Source organism: Erythrolamprus reginae, chromosome 1, assembly GCF_031021105.1.
Source record: "Erythrolamprus reginae isolate rEryReg1 chromosome 1, rEryReg1.hap1, whole genome shotgun sequence".
Classification (NCBI taxonomy): Eukaryota; Metazoa; Chordata; class Lepidosauria; order Squamata; family Dipsadidae; genus Erythrolamprus; species Erythrolamprus reginae.
The window spans coordinates 34617257-34641853 of record NC_091950.1 but is presented as its reverse complement, the minus strand read 5'-3'; the positions used below and the strand labels follow the sequence as shown (position 1 = coordinate 34641853).

Genomic DNA, 24597 nt, shown 5'->3' with positions numbered 1-24597 from the left:
TGTAGGGACTAATTTCCAAATCATCATACTGGGTCACATTTTTCTACAGCCATTTGCTAAGTAAATAAGTTTCAATTATTTTCATTTTGGGGCCAGTCTTATTAATGCAATTGTTCTCAACATCAAATTCCTTTCTTTGTTGTCAAAAGCATTGCATATTGTATTACAGTAATACCAATTTAGGATAACCCTTTTCTTTGAGTTTCTTGAATAGCCTTTTCCGCTAACTTTCACAGTTATTTAATTTGTCATTATTATTATTATTATTATTATTATTATTATTATTATTATTATTATTATTTATGTCAATGCAACAAAACAAACGAGATCACTATGCTGATTATTATTATTATTATTATTATTATTATTATTATTATTATTATTATTTAGATTTGTATGCCGCCCTTCTCCGAAGACTCGGGGCGGCTCACAAGATACAATATAAAATAAGGTGTACAAATAAATTTAATTAGTTAAAAACTACAAGCTAAAAACCCAACATATTAAAATCAATCAACCAGTTCAATCACAACCATATATCACATTTAGTAGTCAGGGGGGCTAGATCTAATTGCCCCAGACCTGCTGACATATGTGAGCCTTGAGACTCTTGCGGAAGACGAGGAAGGTGGGAGCAGTACAAATCTCTGGAGGGAGCTGATTCCAGAGGGCTGGGGCCGCCACGAAGAAGGCTCTTCCCCTAAGCCTTGCCAAACGACACTGTCTGGTTGATGGGACCTGGAGAAGGCCAACTCTGTGGGACCTAACCAGCCGCTGGGAATTTCCCTTTATCAAGCCAATTAATATGTGGAACAGTTGTTGTTTTGGGTGCTCCATCACTGGAAGCTTTTTAAAAGAGTTTGGACAGCCATTTGTCTGGAATGGTATAGGGTCGTGATGGCGATCCTATGGCACTTGTACCACAGGTGGCACACGGAGCAATATCAGAGGGCACACAAGGCGTTGCCCTATGTCAGCTCCAATGCGCATGTGCACGCTGAGCAGCGGATTTTCATCTTTCCTTTCAGCCGTTTTCCCTCTTCGCAGGCTTGAGGGAAGCACCCTGAAGCCAGGGGATAGCAAAAAACAGCTTCAGGAGTCCGTAGGTTTTTCGCCAACCCCTGGCTTCAGGAGTCCATTGTGAGGCCTGTGCGCATGTGCAGTGGGCACTGAGAGGAATGTGCATGTGCGGGGGAGGGCATGAGTGTGGCCACCCACACACACTCGTGTGTACGTGCACACTCTTTTGACACGTGAACTAAAAACATTTCACCATCACTGATATAGGGTCTTCTACTTGAGCAGGGGGTTGGATTAGATCAGTGTTTCCCAACTTTGGCAACTTGAAGGTATTTGGACTTCAACTCCCAGAATTCCCCAGCCAGCGAATGCTGGCTGGGGAATTCTGGGAGTTGAAGTCCAAATATCTTCAAGTTGCCAAGGTTGGGAAACACTGGATTAGATGACTCCAAAGATGTTCCAACTCTGTAATTCTGCTTTCTCTAAATCTGCTCCCTTCTACATATGTCAAAAAAGAGTTTCAGCATAACCAACCAATAAGGACAATGACCATCTTACTGGGGATGATAGCAATTATAGTACCACCATTATCTGAAGGCATAAAATTACAATTTATCCCAAAAATTGTTAGATAACAATGTTAAAATTCATACCTTAGATTTTGTTCTAAATTGCCAGGAGATTAGGCAATGCACATACAGTATTTAAAATATCATCCTGCCTTTTTGTTCAGATAGTTTAGATTTTTTTAAATATCATAGAAATTATGATATATAGTTATATAATATAATATCTTTATATTAATTCTTTCTTTTTCTGGTTTTTTTCAGGGACTTTCTTATTTGCACATGAAAGGCAAAATGCATCGTGACATTAAGGTATGTGGCTTTAAAAAAGATCTTTAGCTTGTGGCCCAGTAGTGAGAGATCTATGATTCAAATGTTGGAGAACATGCCCAGTATCCTTCGTTATTGGTCCTGTAGATCGTTAGGAGTTGTGGTTGATTAACACATAGATAGCCACCGTTTCCCTATATTTACTCTGAAATAGTTTCTTCATAAGAACCTAAGAAGATCCATGCTGAATCAGGCCAAAGCCCATCGAGTCCAGCATTCTGTGTCACATAGTGGCCCACCAATTTTACATGGGGATCTTGAGCAGAAAGAAAAGGCAAAACCCTCCCTTTCCCTTGACCCCCAACAAATGGTTCTCAAGGGAATCCTGCCTGCCTCAACCAACATAGAGGCAGCTCATGGGATAATAAATAACCTACACTTTTGAATTATTTTTGTATTTTAGGGTGCAAATATTCTACTGACTGACCACGGGGACATCAAGCTAGGTAGGTGACTTAACTTTTCTCCCCCCCCCCCCTTCCATTCAGTCATGTCTGACTGCCTGGACAAGTTCCTATTGTTTTCTTGATAAGGTTTTTCAGAAGTGGTTTCTCATTGCCTCCTTCCTTGGGCTGGAAGAAAGAGACTGGCCCAAGGTCACTTTGCTCGTTTTGTGCCTAAGGTGAGAGTAGAATTCTTGGCCTCGTGATGTCTTAACCACTACACCAAAGTGGCTCCCCTATAGCTTTCCATAATATAATAATTATAATTCATAGTTCATGAAATATATAATATATTATGCATTGTTATGTATATATTATATATGCTTATACAATATATAAGCATATATAATATATACATAACAATGCATGATATAATTTCATAATGACTTCCATAATCTTTTATCATATACTACATATAGAGTTGAATTGCAACTCTGTATTTTTTACTGTTTCTTAAAACTCTAGACCATTGGCCACGTCGGCTTATAAGAGGTACCGGTATTTCTTTTTAAAAAAATAATTTTTATTGGAATATAAACATTAAAATAATAATAATACACAAATATATATACATGAATTTAACATACAGAGAAATATTAACACAAACACATCTACAAAACAAAGGGAAAAAAGACAAAAAACTAGAAAAAGTATATTAAAATTGCGATGTTTCAGTCCATTAAACACATTCTCTCTAAAAGAGAAAAAATTTCTTACAGCAATTACAGTCGGTATACAAAGATTTGCTCTGGGTATTAATTTTATATACACATTTGTTCTACTTTTTACCGCCTTATTTTAATCAATATTACAATATTTCAACCAATTCAGATCATCTATTTCAATATATACCTTCAACAAGTTACTAATTTAATAATATTATTTTTCTTTTATAAGTAATGGATTATTATACTGTAGTTTTATTTTTCTGTCCTTATTTCTAACCATTCATAAAATGAATTCCACGTTTTATAATATTCTGAGTCTTCTCTAGACTTGGGGTGGACTTATAAGAGATATTTCAAGTGTTTGGAGGACATCAATAATGCCTGTGGATATCTTCAAAATAACCCTTCTCTAGCCTTAAAATGGCAGTCCCACAATCTTATTAAATATTTCATTTGTTTAAAGAATTTAGTTAATTAGAGAAAAGGAGAAAAGTGAGTTGTGTAAGTCTCTCTTGCACAAGATAAGGAAGAGGAAAAAAAGCTACTGAAAAATCTGACCCTTTTTTGATAGGAGAATTAAGACTGTCTTGCAAACAGGAAAATCTTACGCTTCTAGAGTTTCTCTTGAAATATTATAATCTAGAGAAAAAATAATGTTTAATCAACAAAAATGGCACAGTTTAGAAATATAAAATATACAATACTTAAAGACAAATTTGGTAAACAAGTAGATCATTGCAATAAAAACAATGAAATATAATAAATTGAAGTCTTCAGGGCATAATAAAGACAACTTCAAATACAATAGCAGGAAGATTAAAAAAATTCATAAAAAGCAGTAATGGTTAAATCTAGCCAAATATAGAGCACAATAAAAACTCCTAATTGGCTTTAATCATTGGTTTAGTAGCGTTCTCCTTTACCTTAATGAGGAATGCATTTTAAAACTCTCTTATATAAGAGATAATGGGGTTTATACTGTTTTAAAGAAAATCTGATGTCTATTTGTGAGTCTGTAGAATTGTATTGCATCTGAATTTGGGAAACTATGGTTTCATTATAGTCCTTAATCTTAAGAATGTTTCTTTCCTTAAAAAGGAAGGTGCCAGATCTCCATTTCATGTATAGTGGTACCTCTACCTACGAACTTAATTCGTTCCATGACCAGGTTCTTAAGTGGAAAAGTTTGTAAGAAGCCATTTTTCCCATAGGAATCAATGTAAAAACAAATAATGTGTGCGATTGGGGAAACGGCAGGGAGGGTAGAGGCTTCTCCCTGCCTTTTATGTCCCTGTTTCCTCCCAGGAGATTCCTAGAGAGGCCCCATGGAGGCTTCGCTTTGCCTTTTCCAGTTACAGTTTTGGAGACTCGGGTTTGTAAGCGGAAAATGATTCTTGGAAAGAGGCAAAAAAAATCTTGAACACCCGGTTCTTATCTAGAAAAGTTCATAAGTCAAGGCATTCTTAGGTAGACGTACCAATGTATTAGCTAAACTGCCTGATGTTTACATCTCCTGGTTACAGATGCATAGGAGCAGTGTTTTTGTTATTTAGTAGTAAAAGAAAATGTATATATTTGAATATGTTCAGAATCACCCTTTTTATTACTTCATAGTTACTATGAATCTTGGTAATGAATGCTGGTCATAAAGGGGAATCCTAGAATATTGGTTCAGTTCTCCAATTTACAGTATATGTTCTTTTTTCCCATTTTACAAGACAGAACAAAATAACAGTGCTACCCACCAATTTACCCTTGGTGGAGGGTAAATTTAAATTTAAGACAAGATCTGCCACTCTGATTTATAATTGTGGTGGGCAAGGCTTTAATTAATGATTATGCTCCATTAACGTAATTAAATAATATTAACTCTCAGTAGCCACATAATCTTTTTTTCCATGCCAGAGCTTTCTCTCACAATAAGCTGGATTCAAGCTCCAAAATGCTTGTAGTGATAGTGGGAAACTGAATATGAGATGCTGTGCTGTTCTGGAAGCAAGAAAAAAGATGAGAAAAATGTATCTATATTCCATGTATAACTAAGGCTTAAGAAATTTAAAGGCATTGAGACTGATTCATTATTTTCCTTTGAGCTCACAATCTGTCCCTGGTGCAGCAAATAAACTAAATGCTTCTTTATCAGTCAGTGCACCAAGTTGTGGCAAAATAACCAGAAGGCACTGCAATGTCTTAGCAGAACTTGCTTCGACTCTGGTATGTCCTATAGAACTAAATATAAGTAACTCTATTTCTATTCATTTACTTACTAAGATTGATGTTTGTAGCAGAATCAGTAAAGTTCTTATTCTCAGCACTAGTTCTAGATGAAGTATGACCTACTTACCTGAAGGCTCTGGCACTTACATATCCCTGATATCTAAACATTATCTTGGGTATATGCATGAAATGGAAGGCAACTTCTAAAAATGTCTTCAATTTTTTTCCTTCTGCAGCTGACTTTGGCGTAGCAGCAAAAATAACAGCCACCATCGCAAAGAGGAAGTCATTTATTGGCACCCCTTACTGGTAATAAATTCCTTGGGATTATTTAAACTTGGGCCACTGACCTTGAACCAAGGTTTCCTGATTGTGCTATAAAAAAATCCGAAATAGAATTGTTCAGCTAAGGTTACACCATGTCGAAAACAGCAGCTTGTAGACTGTTATATCCTTCTACACCGTTGTTGGATAGACAGACTCTATGTAGAGTATCTTCTGCTAAATGCAGCTTTCAGTCCACCAAAAGTTTCTAGTTAAGTAAGGAGGGTAACGTGGAAACAGGAACATATGGGCTTTAGGTGCAATCATTTTCACAATCCAGGAAATACATTTTGGTATAGCGGATATGCATGAATTTCATTTCATACATAGCACTGTTCACATGCATAGAAAAGAAACGGCAAACAATGAGTTTTGGAATACAAACATTGATGTATAGGTTTAGAGTCAATCTAGCAAACAAGTTGTAATACTGTTCGCTGAAATGTGAGAATTCTACCTTACTATAAACAAGTACACATACAGTATATAAATCAGATAAATCTCCTAGTCTTCGTGATAACAGAAGTAGGTTTGAATTGCTTGCAGAAAGCCTTATTTATGGAAAAACTGATCTCATGTGCTTTTGAATGGGCCAGATTGTCATTTCTTGAAACTTGAGATTGTCTCCATAATGGTGCCTGTCATAACTTTCAGTACATTCCTCAAGTTCCATGAGTGTTGAATCAATATAAACAGCATTAAGTTCAGGCCCGCACAGCTTGTAACCCATGAAGGAGAAAATGCCTCACATCAGCGCACTGGGAACTTGAGAAACCTGCTTTTAGCTGGCTGGATTTAGGAAACCAGGGACACAACAATGGCAAGTCAAGAGGCAGGGCAGGTTCATTCGGCTTTGATAGTTTGTAAAAAAAAATGTAGGCTGTTTTATATGTATCAGACTGCATATACTCATAATGTGTTGCTCAGTGAATCTAGGTCAGTCAAACTCAAGGCGCGGGGCCCGAATCTTTCCCACGGGGGTACTTAGATCTGACCGGTGACGAGGCCACCCTGGAAACAGTGAAGAACCATCCCACCATGCTTCTGTCAGATAAAATGGAGCACCTGAGCTCCATTTTTGCTGGCAGAGGGTTGCAGGAGGCTATGGCAGCTGAAAACAGAACTCAGAAGTCCATTTTTGCACGAATCCCAGCGACTAGTTAGGTCCCACAGAGAGGGCCTTCTCCGGGTCCCGTCAACTAAACAATGTTGGTTGGCGGGGCCCAGGGGAAGAGCCTTCTCTGTGGCGGCCCCGACCCTCTGGAACCAACTCCCTCCAGAGATTAGAATAGCCCCCACCCTCCTTGCCTTTCGTAAGCTCCTCAAAACCCACCTCTGCCGTCAGGCATGGGGGAATTAAGATAATCTTTCCCCCTAGGCTTCTACAATTTATGCATGGTATGTTTGTATGTATGATTGGTTTTTAAAATAAGGGTTTTTAGCTGTTTTAGTATTGGATTTTTACATTCTGTTTTTTGTCACTGTTGTTAGCCGCCCCGAGTCCACGGAGAGGGGCGGCATACAAATCCAGTAAATAAATAAATAAATAAATAAATTTTCACTGGCAGAGCGCTCAGTCCACCACAAGTGCCCCACCCACCCTGACCTCCAAACCCAGCCCTGATATTGCCCTCAACGAAATCAAGTTTGACGCCCCTGATCTATGTTGTTAGAGAGGTTTTGACCTGTTCTTGCTTTCTAATATACAGTAGTATTTCTCTTGTTAAGGATGGCTCCGGAAGTGGCAGCTGTAGAAAAGAACGGCGGCTACAACCAACTCTGTGACATCTGGGCTGTGGGCATAACAGCAATTGAGCTTGGAGAGTTGCAACCACCCATGTTTGACCTTCATCCCATGAGGTCTGTAGTTAAGACAGGACAGTCCTCTCCATTGTTAACTGTGCGAGAGTTAAAGCGGGGAAGAGGGTTACTGTACCAGAAAAAAAAATGTTCTAAACATGCCTATTTCTTGTTTTCAGGGCTCTTTTTCTAATGTCCAAAAGTAACTTTCAACCTCCAAAGCTAAAAGAAAAAACAAAATGGTGAGTCTTGAGCAGTGTTCCTTTTTTGTGAGCTACCAGAAAATTGAGATAGGTTAAAATACCAAAGAAAAATCTTTTATCCTGAGGAATGAGACTTAACTGGAGCAAGAATATGAAATGGAATGCTGAAAATTGTCAACCAGTTGGGAAAGACCATACTTGTTACTTCCTTTTAGTTCATAATAATGGACTATTATTTAGCCCATTATATCAAGGGTCTCCAACCTTGGCAACTTTAAGACTTTCAGAAGTTAATTCCCACAATTCCTCAGCCAGCACAGCAAAGCTGGCTGAGGAATTCTGGGAGTTGAAGTCTGCAAGTCTTAAAATTGCCACGGTTGGAGATCCCTGCATTATACATTCGTTCCGTGTTAACTACCAATTTTACCAAAAATTGCACCTTTCATTTGCTTTACAGGTCCTCAACATTCCATAATTTTGTTAAAGTAGCACTTACAAAAAATCCAAAGAAGCGGCCAACTGCTGACAGACTTCTGACAGTAAGTTGGGTTTTTTTCCCTGGAGGGGTGGGGGTGGCGCTAACATGAAAGTCTCATCACAACTAATGGAGTAAACATTCAAGCTTTCAAAAGATCAAGAGGCCCTCTGTTTTTGAAAAGGCTGTTAAATGTAACTCTTAAAAAATGTCAGGCATGCTGTTTTTATAATAAATCCTTTTGAATTACTACTGGGTTATATGTCGAGCCTGCTAACTAAATTGTCCTTTTTACATGTAATGTTGATGAAATTAGATTTCTTTTGTAACAAAGAAAATTGCCTGGACATCGCAGAAAGGGGCAAGCTTCTTATACTGACATTATGTAAATTAGAATTATGCGAAGGTCACTCTTTTGAAGATAGCAAATTTTTGGAATGAGAGGACCGCTAGTTTGAAAGAGGGGTCGAAGAGGCCACATGCAGCAGTGGTGAGCTCCTGCCAATACGGCTAATTGTGCGCAGCTCCACAGCTCTGGTGCGCCAATCTCACAAGAGCGCACACATTTCAGTGAGACTTTTTGTTTCTCCGAAACGCACATCCATGCGTCCCACAATGCATCCATGCGTCCCACAATTTTGCAGGAAGCAAAATTACGCTCGATCCTACATTCGCGCACCAGAGCCACGGAGCTGCGTGCAATTAGCCTACATTCGCACACCAGAGCCACGGAGCTGCATGCAATTAGCCTACATTTGCACACCAGAGCCATGGAGCTGCATGCAATTAGCCTACATTCGCGCACCAGAGCCACGGAGCTGCGCGCAATTAGCTGTACCGGTAGGAGCCCACCACCGATCTGCAGTAAGATTGAACAGCCCTCTCTCAACAGAGGGGGAGGGATATGATTCCACCTATCTCCTGTTTAGTCTTTTCAGCATTTCCGCAGCCATTTTCAGTATTCTGGTGAACCTGAGGGCACAGATAAATCTCCAAGTGGCCTCAGCGACTCTCTGAAAAAATGCAAATGACCAGATGACTCCAAGGATTATAAACCATCCTCCACTTTTCAGTCAGAGCTGAAGAAGCAGCAAGCGACTTATACAGTGGTACCTCTTCTTAAGAACTTAATTTGTTCCGTGACCAGGTTCTTAAGTAGAAACATTCTTAAGTAGAAGCAATTTTTCCCATAGGAATCAATGTAACAGCAAATAATGCATGCAAACCCATTAGGAAAGAAATAAAAGCTCGGAATTTGGGTGGGAGGAGGAGGAGCCACCCCGAGTCTACGTAGAGGGGCGGCATAAAAATCTAATAAATAATAATATAAATATAATAATATAATAATAAAAAAATAAGGAGGAGGAAGAAGAGGAGGACAGTCGTTTCCAAAGGAAGAAGGTGAGGTGAGGGGAATAAAAAAATTCAAAACTTTAAGGCTTAAAAAAAAAAGAGGGACTCTGAGGCAGCGAGGAGGAGCAGATGCCTCCCTCCATTCGCTCTGGGCTGCCAAAGCCTCATTAAGCACCACCAAAAGGCTCCTCTGGCAGCCCAGAAAAGCCCAAGATGGTTGGGATTAAAGGGGGAATGGAAGGAAACTGGCTGGGCCTTCGTGCCACTCTCAAAATTCCTGAGAAATTTTTCCAGGCTCGGGTTCTTAAGTAGAAAATGGTTCTTAAGTAGAGACAAAAAAAATCTTGAACACCTAGTTCTTATCTAGAAAAGTTCTTAAGTAGAGGCATTCTTAAGTAGAGGTACCACTGTATATGTATGCTTAAAGGAAAAACACTATACAAACAATTGCTAGTGGGTTTCTGGTTCAGACTGAATGGTTTGTTAGTTGTATTGAGCATGAAATGTTCTCTCCAGGAGTTTTTGTTGCTAATTTTTTTTAAGAAAAGAGGTTTTAAAGAAAAAAAAGATTGATTGATTGTATTTATATGCCGCTCATTCCAAAATGGACTCAGAGCAGCTAAAAAAAGACATAAATTCAACAATAATGAAGTGCAATCAAAATACAACAATAAAATCAATAATATAGTAATAACATCATAAAAAGAACCATACATACATTACAGTCAATCTAATTCCAGGCCTGCCGGAAAAGCCAGGTCTTAACGGCTTTCCGGAAGACTGGTAGGGAGGAGATAGTCCAAATCTCTGGGGACAGTTGATTCCATAGGGTCAGAGCCGCCACAGAGAAGGCTCTTCCCTGAGTTCCCGCCAATCAATATTGGACGGGATCTGGAGAAGGACGACTCTGTGGGCCCTTCCTGGGTGCAACGAGATATGAGGGCGGAGGCGATCCCATAATTGTAATGCTTTAACTTGCATTACAAATATTTTAGATCTGTTCTCTGATGCTAATGTATTTTTTTTTTTAGCATAGCTTTGTTGGGCAGCCTGGACTTTCTCGTTCTCTGGCTGTTGAGCTCTTGGACAAAGTGAACAATCCTGATAACCACCCCCACTACACCGAGACAGATGATGATGATTTTGAGGTGAGTTCTTCTTCCTCCAATTCCCCTTGTCTTATTTCGGATGAAATGGAAAAGCTGTGTGTCAGCTAGGCCAGAATTCCCCAACCTTTCTCCGGTTGGCAGCTGGAGGCAGGGGGAGAGGTACCTTCAATTACTTATGCACAAGAACAAGGTTGCATGCGCAGTGCAAACTGGGCATGTGCAACACAAAGCAGGCCATGACTGCCGTGTAACACTTGGCAATGCTAGCATCCCCGCGTCACTCGCAACGATGCTGGCATGACTGGAGGGGTCACACTGGCCAGCCACTCACGCGGCCTGGTAGCCCACAGATTGGGGACCCCTGAGCTAGGCAGTTTCATGCTCAGAGGCTGATGGGGACACCCAGACAAAGAATGCTCTCTTGGCTATAAAGATGAGCTCTTTGTGGGTCTGTCCCTGAAAATGATTTGAAGATGTGCATAGAAAGCTACTGTTTATAAGTGGGCTTCAACTTACAACCACAATTGGAACTGGAATCTTGGTGGTTGAATTAAGTGGTCATTAAATGAAACATCATCAGTTACTTATAACCCTGTGGTTATAAGTTATAACCCTGTGGTTATAAGAGGGGCTCCATACAAATCTAATATATTATTATTATTATTATTATTATTAGTAGTAGTAGTAGTAGTAGTAGTAGTAGTATTAGTGTGGACAGGCTGCTCTAATGTCAGGCACAATCCAAGTCCCTTCAGCCCTGTTTTAATTTCAGATGGTCACTGAATGAATAGTAGTTAAGTCAAAGGCTACCTCTAGTTACTTAGAAGAGTACATAAATTATAGATTCTTCAATATTCTGCAATGTAATATTAATATCAGATTATTAAAAATCTCTGATATGAAATTACCCAATTCTAAGGTTTCTCTGGCTTTTTTTGTTTATCTTATTTATGTCCTGTCCCTTGTCCTATTTTTTAATCCCTGATCAATCTGCCAATTTGTGTAGTTGGCAGATTGACATTTAAAAATATAAATGTTGCTTTACATCCCTTATATAAATTGGCATCAGACTATTACAGACAGTGAAATGTTTTAGATCGAAAATCTTTTTAAAAAGTCTTTATTTTAAAAATATTTAGTTAGGGCTTTTTAATTTTTTAAAAAAATATTATGCGAAGGTTCATAAAGCCAGGAACTTAAATGAACTCTTGGAAACTTGATATACAAACCACTGGTATAAAAAAAAAATCCCAGCTGCAAAAACATGTGAGAATTGCAATTGTGGGGGAAGGTCTTTCTAAGTTCAGGAGGTTCTCTGAATGTCTACTTTTCTGAATCCTCTAGCCACACCCTATTATTCGCCACACAATTCGCTCTACCAACAGAAATGTCAGAGCCGAAAGGACAGCATCTGAAATAAATTGTGAGTTTCCAATACATTTAAAAAGTAAAGTAGTATTCACCCTGTCATGTACTAAATCAAATACAAGGGTTTATCTTTGAAGTAGTCCTTGGATGGTCTAACAACTCTCAGTATCCTTGGAGAAGAGCATTTTGAGGAATGAAATAAAATATTCTAAACTTATACACTGAATAGAGGGTATCTTCTTGGGCTATTATCTAAGATCTCCAAGGGAAAAAAAAGGGGAAAATATTCTGCCATCCAATCGGTGCTGAACTTCCTTAATCATTCTGGCTTTCCGTTGAGCAAAAATTTGGAAAAATAGCCCAAGCAACATTTGTTCACAGTAAATTCATTTATGTTTGGTTTGTCATAGCAGAACGAGGAAGCAGGCCCACTGAAAAAGCTTCATGCAACAGGAACAACCCCTTGCTCTGTGTTATGACCAAATATTTACCATAATATCACTATTCGCTCAGAAAATTGGTATTTTCACATTTGCCAAAAACAAAACAAAACCCCTGTTATTAAAATCCACATCATTTAACCATCCACATGTACATAAGTATTCTTTGTGGGTGTGTGCACAGAGATGTGCTTTTAAGTCTTGATGTCTAGTGGCTGCCTGGATAATTCCATGCCATTTGCTTGGCAATATTTCCAGTAGTGTTTTGCCACTGCTTCTTTTAGGGCTGAAAGAATCTGACCAGCCTCAAATCATCTGGTAGCTTCATGCCTAAGAGAGGACTGGAACTCACAGTCCACCAAATCGGTTTACTCTTCTGCAACATACTGTTCCATATTTAAAAAGAAAGAAAAAAGGAGAAGAAAAAATATCCTGGGGGAAGCCAACGAGTCAATTAATATAAAATGATTTATATTTTAACGTGGAACAATATATTCTAATTTTCTTAGTTTTATCATATAAGAAGATGTACATCCTATTTTAATTATTATTTTAAAGGAGAGAGCTTCCCTTGGCAATGCTGATGTGCATGAGCTTTTGATAGATTGGGTTCTGTTATAATTCTGTGTTTGTGTGTGTAATGTGTGTACACAAGCGTTTGAACTTTTTAAAAAACAACAACAGGAAAATGTTATGTTTAAAATTGCAAATATCCAATGTTTTGTAGTTGACAAGTTGCAGTTTGAACCACCTTTAAGGAAAGAGACAGAAGCCCGGGATGAAATGGTATGAATTGACTAATTTTTCCTCCTTCTGCCCTCTCTGTAATTTTAATTTGCAGTAACTCATTTCATATAATCTTGATTCTAGTAAGTAGTGTATTCTACTAAATTTAATCAGGAAAGAAAGAAGAATTAGTGGAATTTATCAGATTAAAGATACATAATATTCTTTTTTTTTATTTGGGTTATTTTATTTTGTTTATTTCACAACAATCCTGGTTAGGAAATTCTAGGAGTTGAGCCAAATATTTTAAAGATGCTGAGGTTAAGAAAGGCTGATCTAAAATGCATTCCATAATTGTGGTTGGACTCCCAATTGTGCGTCTCATTGCTACTCTGTTAAGGCATCCAGAATTTGAAAGCATTAATGGGGTTATCGGTTTCCCCTTCCCTTGTATCTCATTCAGAATGAGAAAGAAGGGACCTCGGAAGTCTTCTAGACTAGCACCCTGCTCATGCAGGAGACCATATACCCAGGATGGCGATCTTATGGCAAGTGTGTCACACAGAGCCATATCGGAGGGCACGCAAGGCATTGCCCTATGTCAGCTCCAGTGAGCATACGCACTCCGGCCAGCTGATTTTAAGCTTTGGGAAATGCTGTTTTTGCCCTCCAGAGGCTTCAGGAGGCTTCCCTGATGCCTCTTGGGTGCAAAAAATGGCCCAATAGCCCAACTGGAAGTTTCAAAAAGCAGACTTCCAGTTGGCCCGTTGGGCTGTTTTTTGCACTTTGGAGACTTCAAGAAAGCCTCCTGAAGCCTGGAGACGGTGAAAAGCAGGCCGACGAGTCAACCGGAAGTTAATTTCCAAACTTCTGTTTAGCCCATTTGTCTGTTTTCACCATCCCCAGATTTCAGGAGTCTGGAGGCTTCAGTGAGACCTGTGTACATGCGCGGGGGAGGGGGGGCAGCGGGGAAGTTGTGCGCATGTGCGGGGGAGGGCTAGCACGGGGGAGGAATAGCTTGGGGGAGGGCTAGCACGGGGGAGGAATAGCTTGGGTTAAGTGAGGACTGAAACTATTAGTCTCTACCATTAAGGCACCTGCTTTTGGCTATGTGAGGTCGAAGCCTGGCTTCTCCTCCAAATACCTACTATACTGTACTGTGCCTTGTCTTGCTTGAATTTTGCAGACCAGAACTAAACCAGTCTTGTGTCTAATTTCCCTAAGCTGTAACTGTATCCATAAAGCTTCCATTTTAATTGCAGCAGTGCTAATCATTGTTTTGGAGGATTGAGTCCTCTTGGGAAGTTTATTCATCTGCAGTTTTATGTATTGGCAGAGAATACCAGCCGGAGCGCCCTTTGCTTCACATTGGAGCCCTTTCACTGATGGTGCCAAGTAAGTTTTGCATGGCTTTGTCCTGAATAAATAGTGGGGATTTTCATGCTAATTGAGAGCAAAGTTAGGGGAGCAGATATTGGAGATTGTAAATGTTGTTCAATATGAGTTTGAGAGAAAAACTCATCTATCCCCACCTTCAGCATTATTTATTTACTTAATTTGGTTTTGGTGCTATTCAGAGTTGTTCTGCAGTATGGTTGGCACCAAAATTAAAATAAAGGAATAAGCCCATTTATTTTCTGTATTACGGATGGATGGATGGATGGAAGGAATGAATAAGCCCATTTATTTTCTGTATTACGGATGGACGGATGATGGATGGGCAAGGGAGGGGGGGTTAAAACCTGTCTGTTCTGTGTCCATCACAAGGGTGGGAGGCTCAGTTGTGGTCCATCATCCTACAGATGTGGTCCATCTGTGATCCAATCATTTAAGCAGCAGGATGCTCCTATCCTTCCATTCAGCATGGCCAATCTGTTGGATATTTGCTTCAACTTGTATTTCTCTGCTCTGAGGTTATGGAAATTTGCAGGAAGCACTTTGCTCGCTACGGCTGTTGGTGCAGTTTGCCCGATCAGGGGGTTCTAAAGGATAAGAACTCCAGAAGTATGAATAGTTTTAAAACATATTCTCATTGCCTAGTGCTGCTTCTCATAGCATGGAATGAGAGACAAGGGCATTGTGTTACAGGTGATTGTAGAAACCTCATTGGATACACAGGATGGAATCTATTGGGAGAGTATATAATTTGTTTCTCAGTCTGGACTGCATTTTCAACCTCAGGCATGTTTAATACAGCTGCTGCTGTCTCTTTAGTTCACAGCCAAGGTATATTAGCCCTATAGGCAACTTCTTTACAAGAGAGCAATTCTCTTTACACTTAGCCCTGAGGGAATGAGAAATAATTTTGAATTCTTCATAACGTTCTGAGCAATTGATAAGGGATGTTTAGATACTCACTGCCATTCTCCTGGGTAAACTCAGCTTAGTGAGAGAAAGTCCAACACTTCTAGATCACACCAAATTGTGGGAGACTGATATCAGTATTATTAAATGTCTGTATTTTCCTGCAACCAGGAAACGTTGTTCTTTAGAATAGATCCTAGTCAGATCATCTGAGATCCCATAGGTTAAAGGAAGAGTTTTGAGGTTTCTCATATCACCATGCAGATAGAAAACTACTAGTTCTATGGCAGAAGCAGCCCATCATAGTAAAATAATTTTGCCTTAAAAAGCCTTGAATTGGGCCTTACAGCATAACCTCTATTTATGTGGTCATTCTTTCCTTAAGTACATTCCTCTTTTGGCCAGTCCATTACATTATAGTTTTACTATTTTTTTTCATAACTCTTTACTAATTATAAAATCACAGTGGATTCTATCACAAAGAATGAAGAGAAATGCCTTTGGAATTTACTATTTTTGACGGGGTTTTATACCAAAGAAAATACAGGGAAAGCTGATGTAAGGAGGAATACATCATAAATGTATTCCTTTATAGTGTAGCGGGTTTATTTTCCACTGAAGGAAAGGGGCTTTGTAATGCTAGTGGTTTTGAATTTCCCTTTTGGTTTGTTAATATTCATAATATTTTTGTGGCGCCTGATGGCTTTCTCTGATTGTGTAAGAGTATTTTTACCTTTTCAGTTGCTTTGGGCTGCCGTGTCCTGCAGTAACTTCCAGGATCATACAACTGATAAGGAAAGCATTTGCAGTAAATAGAAGCTTCTGGGCTCATGTCTAGCGTTCATTGCTGCTTTGGATGGAATGAATTCTTCAAATAAATCAAAAAGGCCAGGTGTTAACACATTCATCAGCTGCAGTGATAAAGTAGAATACAAGAGTGCCCCTAATGTCCAGTCAGGCAAATGTGATTTCCACTCCCTTGGAGATCATGTTCTGCCCAGCAGCATAAACAGGAAATGCTTGGGGTTTTGGAAGCCTGAAATCCTGGATATTGTCACCAACATGCAATAAAAAATGAGCCTTTTTAATTTTGGCTTCAGAGCAGCTTTTTTTGCACTCTTGGACTTCACTAAAAAGCACACAGCTTTGATTTATGACTTTATTAGGCTACGGCTCTATGTGAAAGGATCATTTCACTAGCTAGAATTCCAATGAAAACAGAGTTTACTTTAAATCTGAGTTTCACTGAATACAATTTCCAGCTAGCATGTTGCTTCTCTTCTGAATTAGTTGTTAAGCTATCTCCGAAGGAGGATTAACCATAGCAAACTCTTATTAATATTTTCCCCTTAAATTCTTCTGTCCGCAGATATTCTGAGCAAAACTTTGGTCAATAATGTTTTTTGCTGGAGGTGTAGTGCCGGCTATTAATTGAGCCAAGTTTATGATGGCCAAAGAAATCGTGAACTTGTAAGAATGGTGAAGGAAGCTTATAATACAAGTGCTAAGTTGAGAAAATTCAAAGTTTTGAAAACTAGTTTGCTCCAGCCAGATACAGCAATACTCCAAATGCAATTCCTGCCTACGCAGCAGCGAGAGTCAGTCCCAGGGAAGGTTGTCATAGATCATTGTTTCTCAGCCTTTGAAGCTTGAAGATAAATCCTGAGCAAAACTTCCTTTCAGATATAATTGTTACATGGATCCTGGATGACACAGAGATTCTATACCCCTTCCAGGTTTCCTTTATGCGTTATCTTTTTCTATAGAGCAAATTTCAGCCAACTTGGCCACGACCTTCTCAACTGTCACAGGAATAGATGCCATTCAGCTGCACTCGCTCAAGCTGAACTTTGATTTACAATGTTTTTCTTCCTTTTTAATTTTGTAAACATTTCTTTTAGGGGACATCTTACCAAATTTGGTGATGGCCATGAAGATGCTGAGGAGTAAGTGCTTTCTGACTGACCTTTTTATCTTTACGGCCTGATGTTGTAATCGTTGTCCCAAAAAGGGCTTTTGTTCGTTCCACACTGAGAAAAGCTACATCATGTTGGATCTTTCGCTTCTTGCACCAAGGATTTATAACACAAAGATACTCAGAAGAACAGATGGTCCTGGAAGGGGCTTCTACCTGCATTGCAGACTTGCTGCAATGACAATTAAGGAATTAGCTGTTCTCTAAGACCACAACTTCTCAGTGTGCTTAGCCACTTCTGAGAAACCCAGAGGTGCTTTTTCAACAGGCAATGGGACTTTCTTTGTTTTTCCTTGAAGATGTTTTGCTTCTCATCCAAGAAACTTATTTACTCCTCTTTGTTTCTTGGATGAGGAAGGAAGGAAAAACAAAGAGTCCAGTGGCCTCTTGAAAAATCACCTTTGGGACAGCCATAACCTAATTGACTGAGAATCTCCATAGACATGTTTGAGAAAGCATGCAGTGGCGGGGTTTTTCCCCCTCCTACAGTGATCTCTATCATTTTGCAACTTTACATTGCACTGTCTATCAAGATGCAAACAAAACATCCCAAATCGCATGTGGGCTTCAAGAGGCTCTTAATTTTTAATTACTAATTGCTGGGGGGGGGGGGAGCTGACAAAGAGACGGGGTGGCACAGCAGGTAGAGTGCTGTACTGCAGACCACTGAAGCTGACTGTAAATCTGTAGGTCAGTGGATCAAATCTCATCACCGGCTCAAGGTTGACTCAGCCTTCCATCCTTCCAAGGTGGGTAAAATGAGGACCCGGATTGTGGGGGCAATATGCTGGCTCTGTTAAAAAGTGCTATTGCTAACATGTTGTAAGTCACCCTGAGTCTAAGGAGAAGGGTGGCACAACAATTGAATAAATAAATAAATAAATTCAGAGCTATTACTAGTGCATTATTTTTTAAATCAATGAAACATTTGACTAAATTAATCTTAGTTCAGCCTAGGCTGGTATTGGTGTAAGGATTAAAGTAGTGTAAAACCATTTTTTTTTCATTTTCCACATAGTCCTGTGAGAAATATATTTGGTACCAGCTCATATTGGACTTGATGGACTGACCTTGGAACTCCTCCTTTGTAGTTTCTTAATGAGAAGCCACTTCTCAGGGATATTGTAGCTATAGATTGCACTCATAGATGCTGAACTAGACGACTTTTAAAGGTCTTTTATTCGTATCTCTAAGAGTAGAACAACACATGTATAGTAGGATGTAGGTTTGAGGAACACCAGAGAAATTTGAGATAATTTTTTTGTCTGCGGATTTTGTGCAGGAGGGGGTAGAATTAAAGTATTCTCAGCTATATGATGTACCCCCCATTTATGTAGGGGAAAGAAATCTCAGAGGGATAATCTTTGTGTACTTTTATTTTACTAATCATCAGTACTGTTTGCTTCTTTACTTAACAAATAATTCCATTTGAAAGAAAGAAGCCACTATTGCAAAATTAACTATGCTGGGCAACTAATCAGTTTTTTTAACATTGCAAGCAATAATGATTTCTTGATGCCTGCAATAATGTTGCTTGCTACCTTACTAGAGGGGAATAAACACTTTTTAAAAAATCTTTATTTAGGTTTTCAAATACAATAAAAGAGAAAATATTTTCACATGCAGACCACAACCCATTTCTGAATCAGTATGCAACAGTTTCACATTTGGTTAGTTACTTTCATCAATGAAAAAGTAAAATGAATTTATCTTATTAAACATTAGTACATCTGTTGTCATGTTTTAATCTCTCGTCATCTCTTTGAATTATTCTGTTCTCAATCCAGTTGTACCATTTATCCCAAGGTTTGTTTGTTTCATAATAAACAATTTTGTTGGATTTTTTTTAGATCAACATTGAAAAGAGCTGGACCCCCTCCTCTGCCTCCAAAGGTAATTGCATATCCCTAAGCATGAATCAATAGTTGCATACTGAGGAACTTTTTTAGGAACAAGATTTTCTAAAAAGTTAGTAAGGTTTTATGTACCATCCATTGTTCACTTTATTGCAATTGGTCATACATTACCAGGGACTGTTCCTCTAGTTTTTATTCTCAACCTAGACATCTAGTTTTCACACTGTTTAAAAATTACTTATTCTTTTTCCGGGTAAAATGCTAAAAATTGTGCTGTTGAAGAGTAACTTAAAGATGAGGTATAGAGGTTCTGTTCACTTAATGAACTCAATCTGTATAGTCTGGAGGACAGAAGGAAAAGGGGGGACATGATTGAAACATTTAAATATGTTAAAGGGTTAAATAAGGTCCAGGAGGGAAGTGTTTTTAATAGGAAAGTGAACACAAGAACAAGGGGACACAATCTCAAGTTAGTTGGGGGAAAGATCAAAAGCAACGTGAGAAAATATTATTTTACTGAAAGAGTAGTAGATCCTTGGAACAAACTTCCAGCAGACGTGGTAGATAAATCCACAGTAACTGAATTTAAACATGCCTGGGATAAACATATATCCATCCTAAGATAAAATACAGAAAATAGTATAAGGGCAGACTAGATGGACCATGAGGTCTTTTTCTGCCGTCAGACTTCTATGTTTCTATGTTTCTATGTTTCATATGCCAGGAAGGCTATTTTGGAGAAACATCGGGCATAAAGGGAAGCTCAGGAATGGGAAAGAGGGAACAGGTTAAGCCTGATCACATCTTCAGGAATAGAAAATGTCCAGGGGAAAAGCAACATTCATGTTTTATGTTTCTGCTTTAGCCTCGATTAGAAGAAATTTTCATGGATAATGAGAAGTCCCAGACGATCAAGTATTGTCCCGATCTCCAAAGTCAAGCCTCACCAGGTCACCGGAGACAAAGCATACCTGTTTGTGGACCTCAGATAGAACCACCTGTATTTGCCATGAGCAGCAGTGTCAGCAGCCCTGGTCTACTCACAGCCAGATACACTGATTTGGGTAACTAACATTGTTCCTTGAATGAGGATTACTTCTGCCGTGCTCAACAGTATATGCAAAGTTTTCTTAGCTTCATGGTTCATTCATTTTCATCAGGACCTCCCGAAATATGTAAGATGAAACAAATACTAAAGGAGATATTTGCAGAAAGTTTCCAAATTGAACCACTGAATGCTCAGATACTGGCTACAACTACCCTGAAAATATTCAGAATGAAAAGAGAGGGAAGATGATAGTATAAAATTGTCCATGGTACTTGTGGGTGGATATCTCAGTGCATTATTCCCCAATAGGAATATTTTTGACTTTGCCATATAGCAGTGATGGAGAACCTATGGCACGTACAGGTGTATGCCGCAGGTGGCACGTGGAGCCATATCTGCTGGCACACAAGCCTTTGTCCTAGCTCAGCTCCAGTGCACATGTGCATGTTGGCCAGCTGATTTATGGCTCACGTAGAGGCTCTGGGAGGGCATTTTCTGCCTCCGGAGGGCGGGAGGCATTTTCATCCTCCCCAGGCTCGAAGAAAGCCTCTTGAGCCTGGGGAGGGCGAAAAAAGGGGCTTACCGGGCCCATCAGAAGTTAGGAAACGGTCTCTTCCCGGTCTCTGGAGGGCCTCTAGGGGGTGGGGGAGGCCGTTTTCGCCCTACCCAGGCTGCAGGGAAGCCTCTGGAGCCCGGTAAGGGCGAAAAATGTACCTACTGGGCCCATTGGAAGTTGGGAAATGGGGGAGCGGGGGTGTACGCACATACATGGGGGGCAGAGCAGCATGGGTGGGTCACATGCGCAGGAGCTGGGGCATTGAATTATGGGTGTGGGCACTTATTCGTGCACGATAGCATGCATGTGCACACTTTTGGCACCCAAGGAAAAAAAGGTTCACCATCATTCCCATATAGTATGACTTCTTTAACTTGTAATGCCCAAAACAATTCTGCATAAGAATGCAGAAGAACTTAAATTTTAAGTCAGTTTTTTAAAAATGTGATAGACAGTTCATAGTATTACTAAAAATAAAAACACTTCATTTAATCATAATCATGTGCTCTTGTAGACTTTACGAGAGTAGCAAGTGGAAATGTTGTCTTCTATGCTTATTCATTTCCTGGGAGTATCAATAGTATAATATCCAGCAGACTATCAAAAATTACTTTTCCTGCAGGCAGAAGCCTCAAAACCCCTCTTTGGTGCCCCTAGAATCCTTTTCATTCATGATACCAATGATTGGCAGCATAATTACTTGCCATTAACAAGCAGGGCACTCACAAAAACTACAGCATAAGCCAGGGGTGTCTAACTGAATGTCTTGGAGGACTGGATCAGCATTATAGTTCTCCACTAGCCAGGTGGGGGGGAGGCCAGGAGCCGGGCGCAGAGCCCCCACAAGGCCCATTGTCAGCCTCCACAGCCTCATACAACAGTGCTGGTCAAAAACAGATCATGCGGAGGCCCCTGTGTGGCCATTTTTGGCCATCAGAGTGCTGCAGGTGGACATGGAGGCTTAAAATGGACTGTGGGAGGGCTGCACGCACCCACCCTCGTGACTCATTTTGGCTGGCAGAGGTACCACGGGCCAAATTTAAGCACTCCACAGGCCAGATCCAGCCTGGGCCTTGACTTTGACACCTTGGCATAAGCCATAAAATAGGAATAATGTATAAAAAATGGAGGAAGATCTTAGGAAAAAGGGGAAAAAAACTGGTTCTTCCCTCTTTTTCCTCGTATTTCTTGGTCCCAGCAGAGCAGTGGACTATCAGGGAGGAAAAATGTAGCTTTGCAGAGCAGTAGCTGCCACCTCTGGAGCTCATGACTAACATTGGGTTCGTCTCCCCATTGACATGAAAATCTTCCTGGGTGAAGGGATGCAGATTCCCAGTGGCTCTTAATCCCCTGGAACACCAGCGAATTTTTCACTCTAACGCTACGGTGCCGGGACAAGGTGGAGGGTATAATTGTCCTCTTTACGTTACCCGATTCAGATTATTTTTTTCTGTTTTTCTTCATGTGGGGCTTACTCCTATCTACAATTCTTGCTGTTTAGGCAACGGGGACACTGTGACGAAGCATCTTGAGGAAAATGCCGAGGGATTGGGCCATATGCCTCAGCTGCCACGGAAAAAGGAGAAGCGGGAATTCATGGTGGGCATTTGTATCTTTTCTTCTGGAACATGTGGACACTTAAGTTGCTGTTTGATAGGTCCAAAAAAAATAATTGGTTGGTTCACTCTGTCCTTTGTTGTTCATCAGTGCTTACAGAGGGACAGGCAAGAAAAAGGAGACAGCTTGGCTTGGTTAGAAACATAGAAGATTGACGGCAGAAAAAGACCTCACGGTCCATCTAGTCTGCCCTTGTACTATTTCTTGTGCACCAAGCTAGAAATCTGGAAGCTCTTTTGAGTTCTAGGCCTGCGTTAAGCATGAAAGTCGACTGGGTGACTTTAGGCCAGTCCCTCTTTCTCACCCCAATTCTCCACATAGGGTTGTTGTGACGAAAATAGAAGGAGACAGGAGTACTAAATATGTTTACCAGTTGAATTACATATAAAAGTAATAATGGTGGGGAGATCAATATCTAAAGGGGGGGCGCACTCAAATGAGGGAAGAGTTGGCTGAAATGTAAGCAAAGGAAAGAATTATTTTTTCCATCCTTGAAACTCTCTATTTGCTGTGGCATTGTTCCATCTGTAAGTACACACACACATAGTCACAGAGAGAGAGAGAGAGAGTTCCGAATAGTGTGAGATTTGAGATCTCTCTGGAAAGTTCTGGGTTGAGAAGATGGTCCAAGTCAACGAGCGAGCCCTTCTTTAGAGCTAGCTACAAATCTGAAGGCCTAGAAAGAATAGAATAGAATGGCCAAGTGTGGTTGGACACACAAGGGATTTGTCTTGGTGCATATGCTCTCAGTGTACATAAAAGAAAAAGATATACAGTGATCCCTCGATTAGCGCGGGGGTTACGTTCCAAGACCTCCCGCGCTAATCGATTTTCCGTGTTATAGTGGTGCGGAAGTAAAAACACCATCTGCGCATGCGCGCCCTTTTTTTTCCATGGCCGCACATGCGCAGATGGTGGAGTTTGCGTGTGGGCAGCGGGGAAGACACAGGGAAGGTTCCTTTGGCCGCCCAACAGCTGATCTGCTCCGCAGCGCGGAAGCAGCGAGGAGCCGAAGATGGAGTTTCCCCGTTGCCCAGGCAAAGGGGAAACCCCATCTTCGGCTCCTCGCTGCTGCCGCGCTGCGGAGCAGATCAGCTGTTGGGCGGCCAAAGGAACCTTCCCTGGGTCTTCCTGCTGCCCAGGCAAAGGGGAAACCCCAAGAGAGCCAAAAGAGCACCGGGCCGGTTGGTTCCCAACCAAAAGAGTTTACCCCGATTGTCCTCGGTGGGGGAAAACAGCGCGTCGCCAGGCTCCCCATCTTCAAGAGAGGCGCGACGGCTAGCCAGGATCCACGCAGGGGAGAAAAGGCGCGCGCTCCCAGCCGCTGCGCCCCGCTTGGAGAGCAGCGGCGAGCAGAGCACAGAAGACGAGGCTTTCGAGGGCTCCAAGGCGGGCGGCGGCGCGTCCTTCGAGCACGCCGGCGGCGACCCCAAGCTGAAGGCGGCCACCACACACACACACGCCACCGCCGCCATCCACCCCGCCGGGTTCCCCGCTTGCTACCTCTTCGCCTTCTCCCGCCTCCGAGGCCGACCAGCCCAAGCCGCAACAGACACACACACACATACACGCACTCCCTCTCTCGCGCTCACACAGACGCACTCAGACAGAAAAGAAAAAAAAATCCCCAAAAGAGAGGGACAAGAGGCAGGCACAAAGCGGGGGCACAAGGGGAGCTGCCCGGCAGAGGTTGCTTTTTTTCTTCTCATGGGCAAGTGGAGGGGGGGAGAGGGAAGGAAAGAGAGAGAAGGAAAGAAAGAGATGAGAGAGGGAGGAAGAGAGTGTGAGAGAGGAAGAAAGAGAGAGAGAAATGATAGAAAAAAGGGGAGAAAAAAAGAGAAATGAGAAAATGATTGAAGCAGAGAATGACAGGAAAGAAAGAGAAAGAGACAGAGAAGTGACTCTTGGTGATGACGTATGACGTCATCGGGTGGGAAAAACCGTGGTATAGCAAAAAAACCGTGGAGTATTTTTTAATTAATATTTTTTGAAAAACCGTGTTGTAGCGTTTCGCACTAATCGAGACCGTGCTAATCGAGGGATCACTGTATTTGTCAAGATTCATGGGGTACAACACTTAATGATTGTCATAGGGGTCAAATAAGCAATGAAGAAACAATCAATATTAATAAAAATCTTAGGATACAAGCAATAAGTTACAGTCATAAGGTCCTAAGTGGGAGGAAAAGGATGATAGGA

The 24597-nt window shown here is 40.7% G+C and overlaps 1 protein-coding gene across 3 annotated transcripts in view; it reads left to right on the top strand.

Moving 5' to 3' along the window:
- The window catches only part of MAP4K5 (mitogen-activated protein kinase kinase kinase kinase 5), a 129498-nt gene that overhangs the window by 83012 nt on the left and 21889 nt on the right, over positions 1-24597 (top strand). For all 3 annotated transcript variants that reach the window (XM_070749142.1, XM_070749136.1, XM_070749128.1), the window contains exons 7-20: positions 1851-1898; positions 2320-2362; positions 5481-5553; positions 7297-7428; positions 7548-7610; positions 8029-8110; positions 10431-10547; positions 11853-11931; positions 13044-13102; positions 14379-14437; positions 17248-17292; positions 19172-19214; positions 20043-20241; positions 22283-22380. In XM_070749142.1, coding sequence (XP_070605243.1) covers positions 1851-1898; positions 2320-2362; positions 5481-5553; positions 7297-7428; positions 7548-7610; positions 8029-8110; positions 10431-10547; positions 11853-11931; positions 13044-13102; positions 14379-14437; positions 17248-17292; positions 19172-19214; positions 20043-20241; positions 22283-22380 — 1140 coding nt within the window. The remainder of the gene's footprint in view (positions 1-1850; positions 1899-2319; positions 2363-5480; positions 5554-7296; positions 7429-7547; positions 7611-8028; positions 8111-10430; positions 10548-11852; positions 11932-13043; positions 13103-14378; positions 14438-17247; positions 17293-19171; positions 19215-20042; positions 20242-22282; positions 22381-24597) is intronic.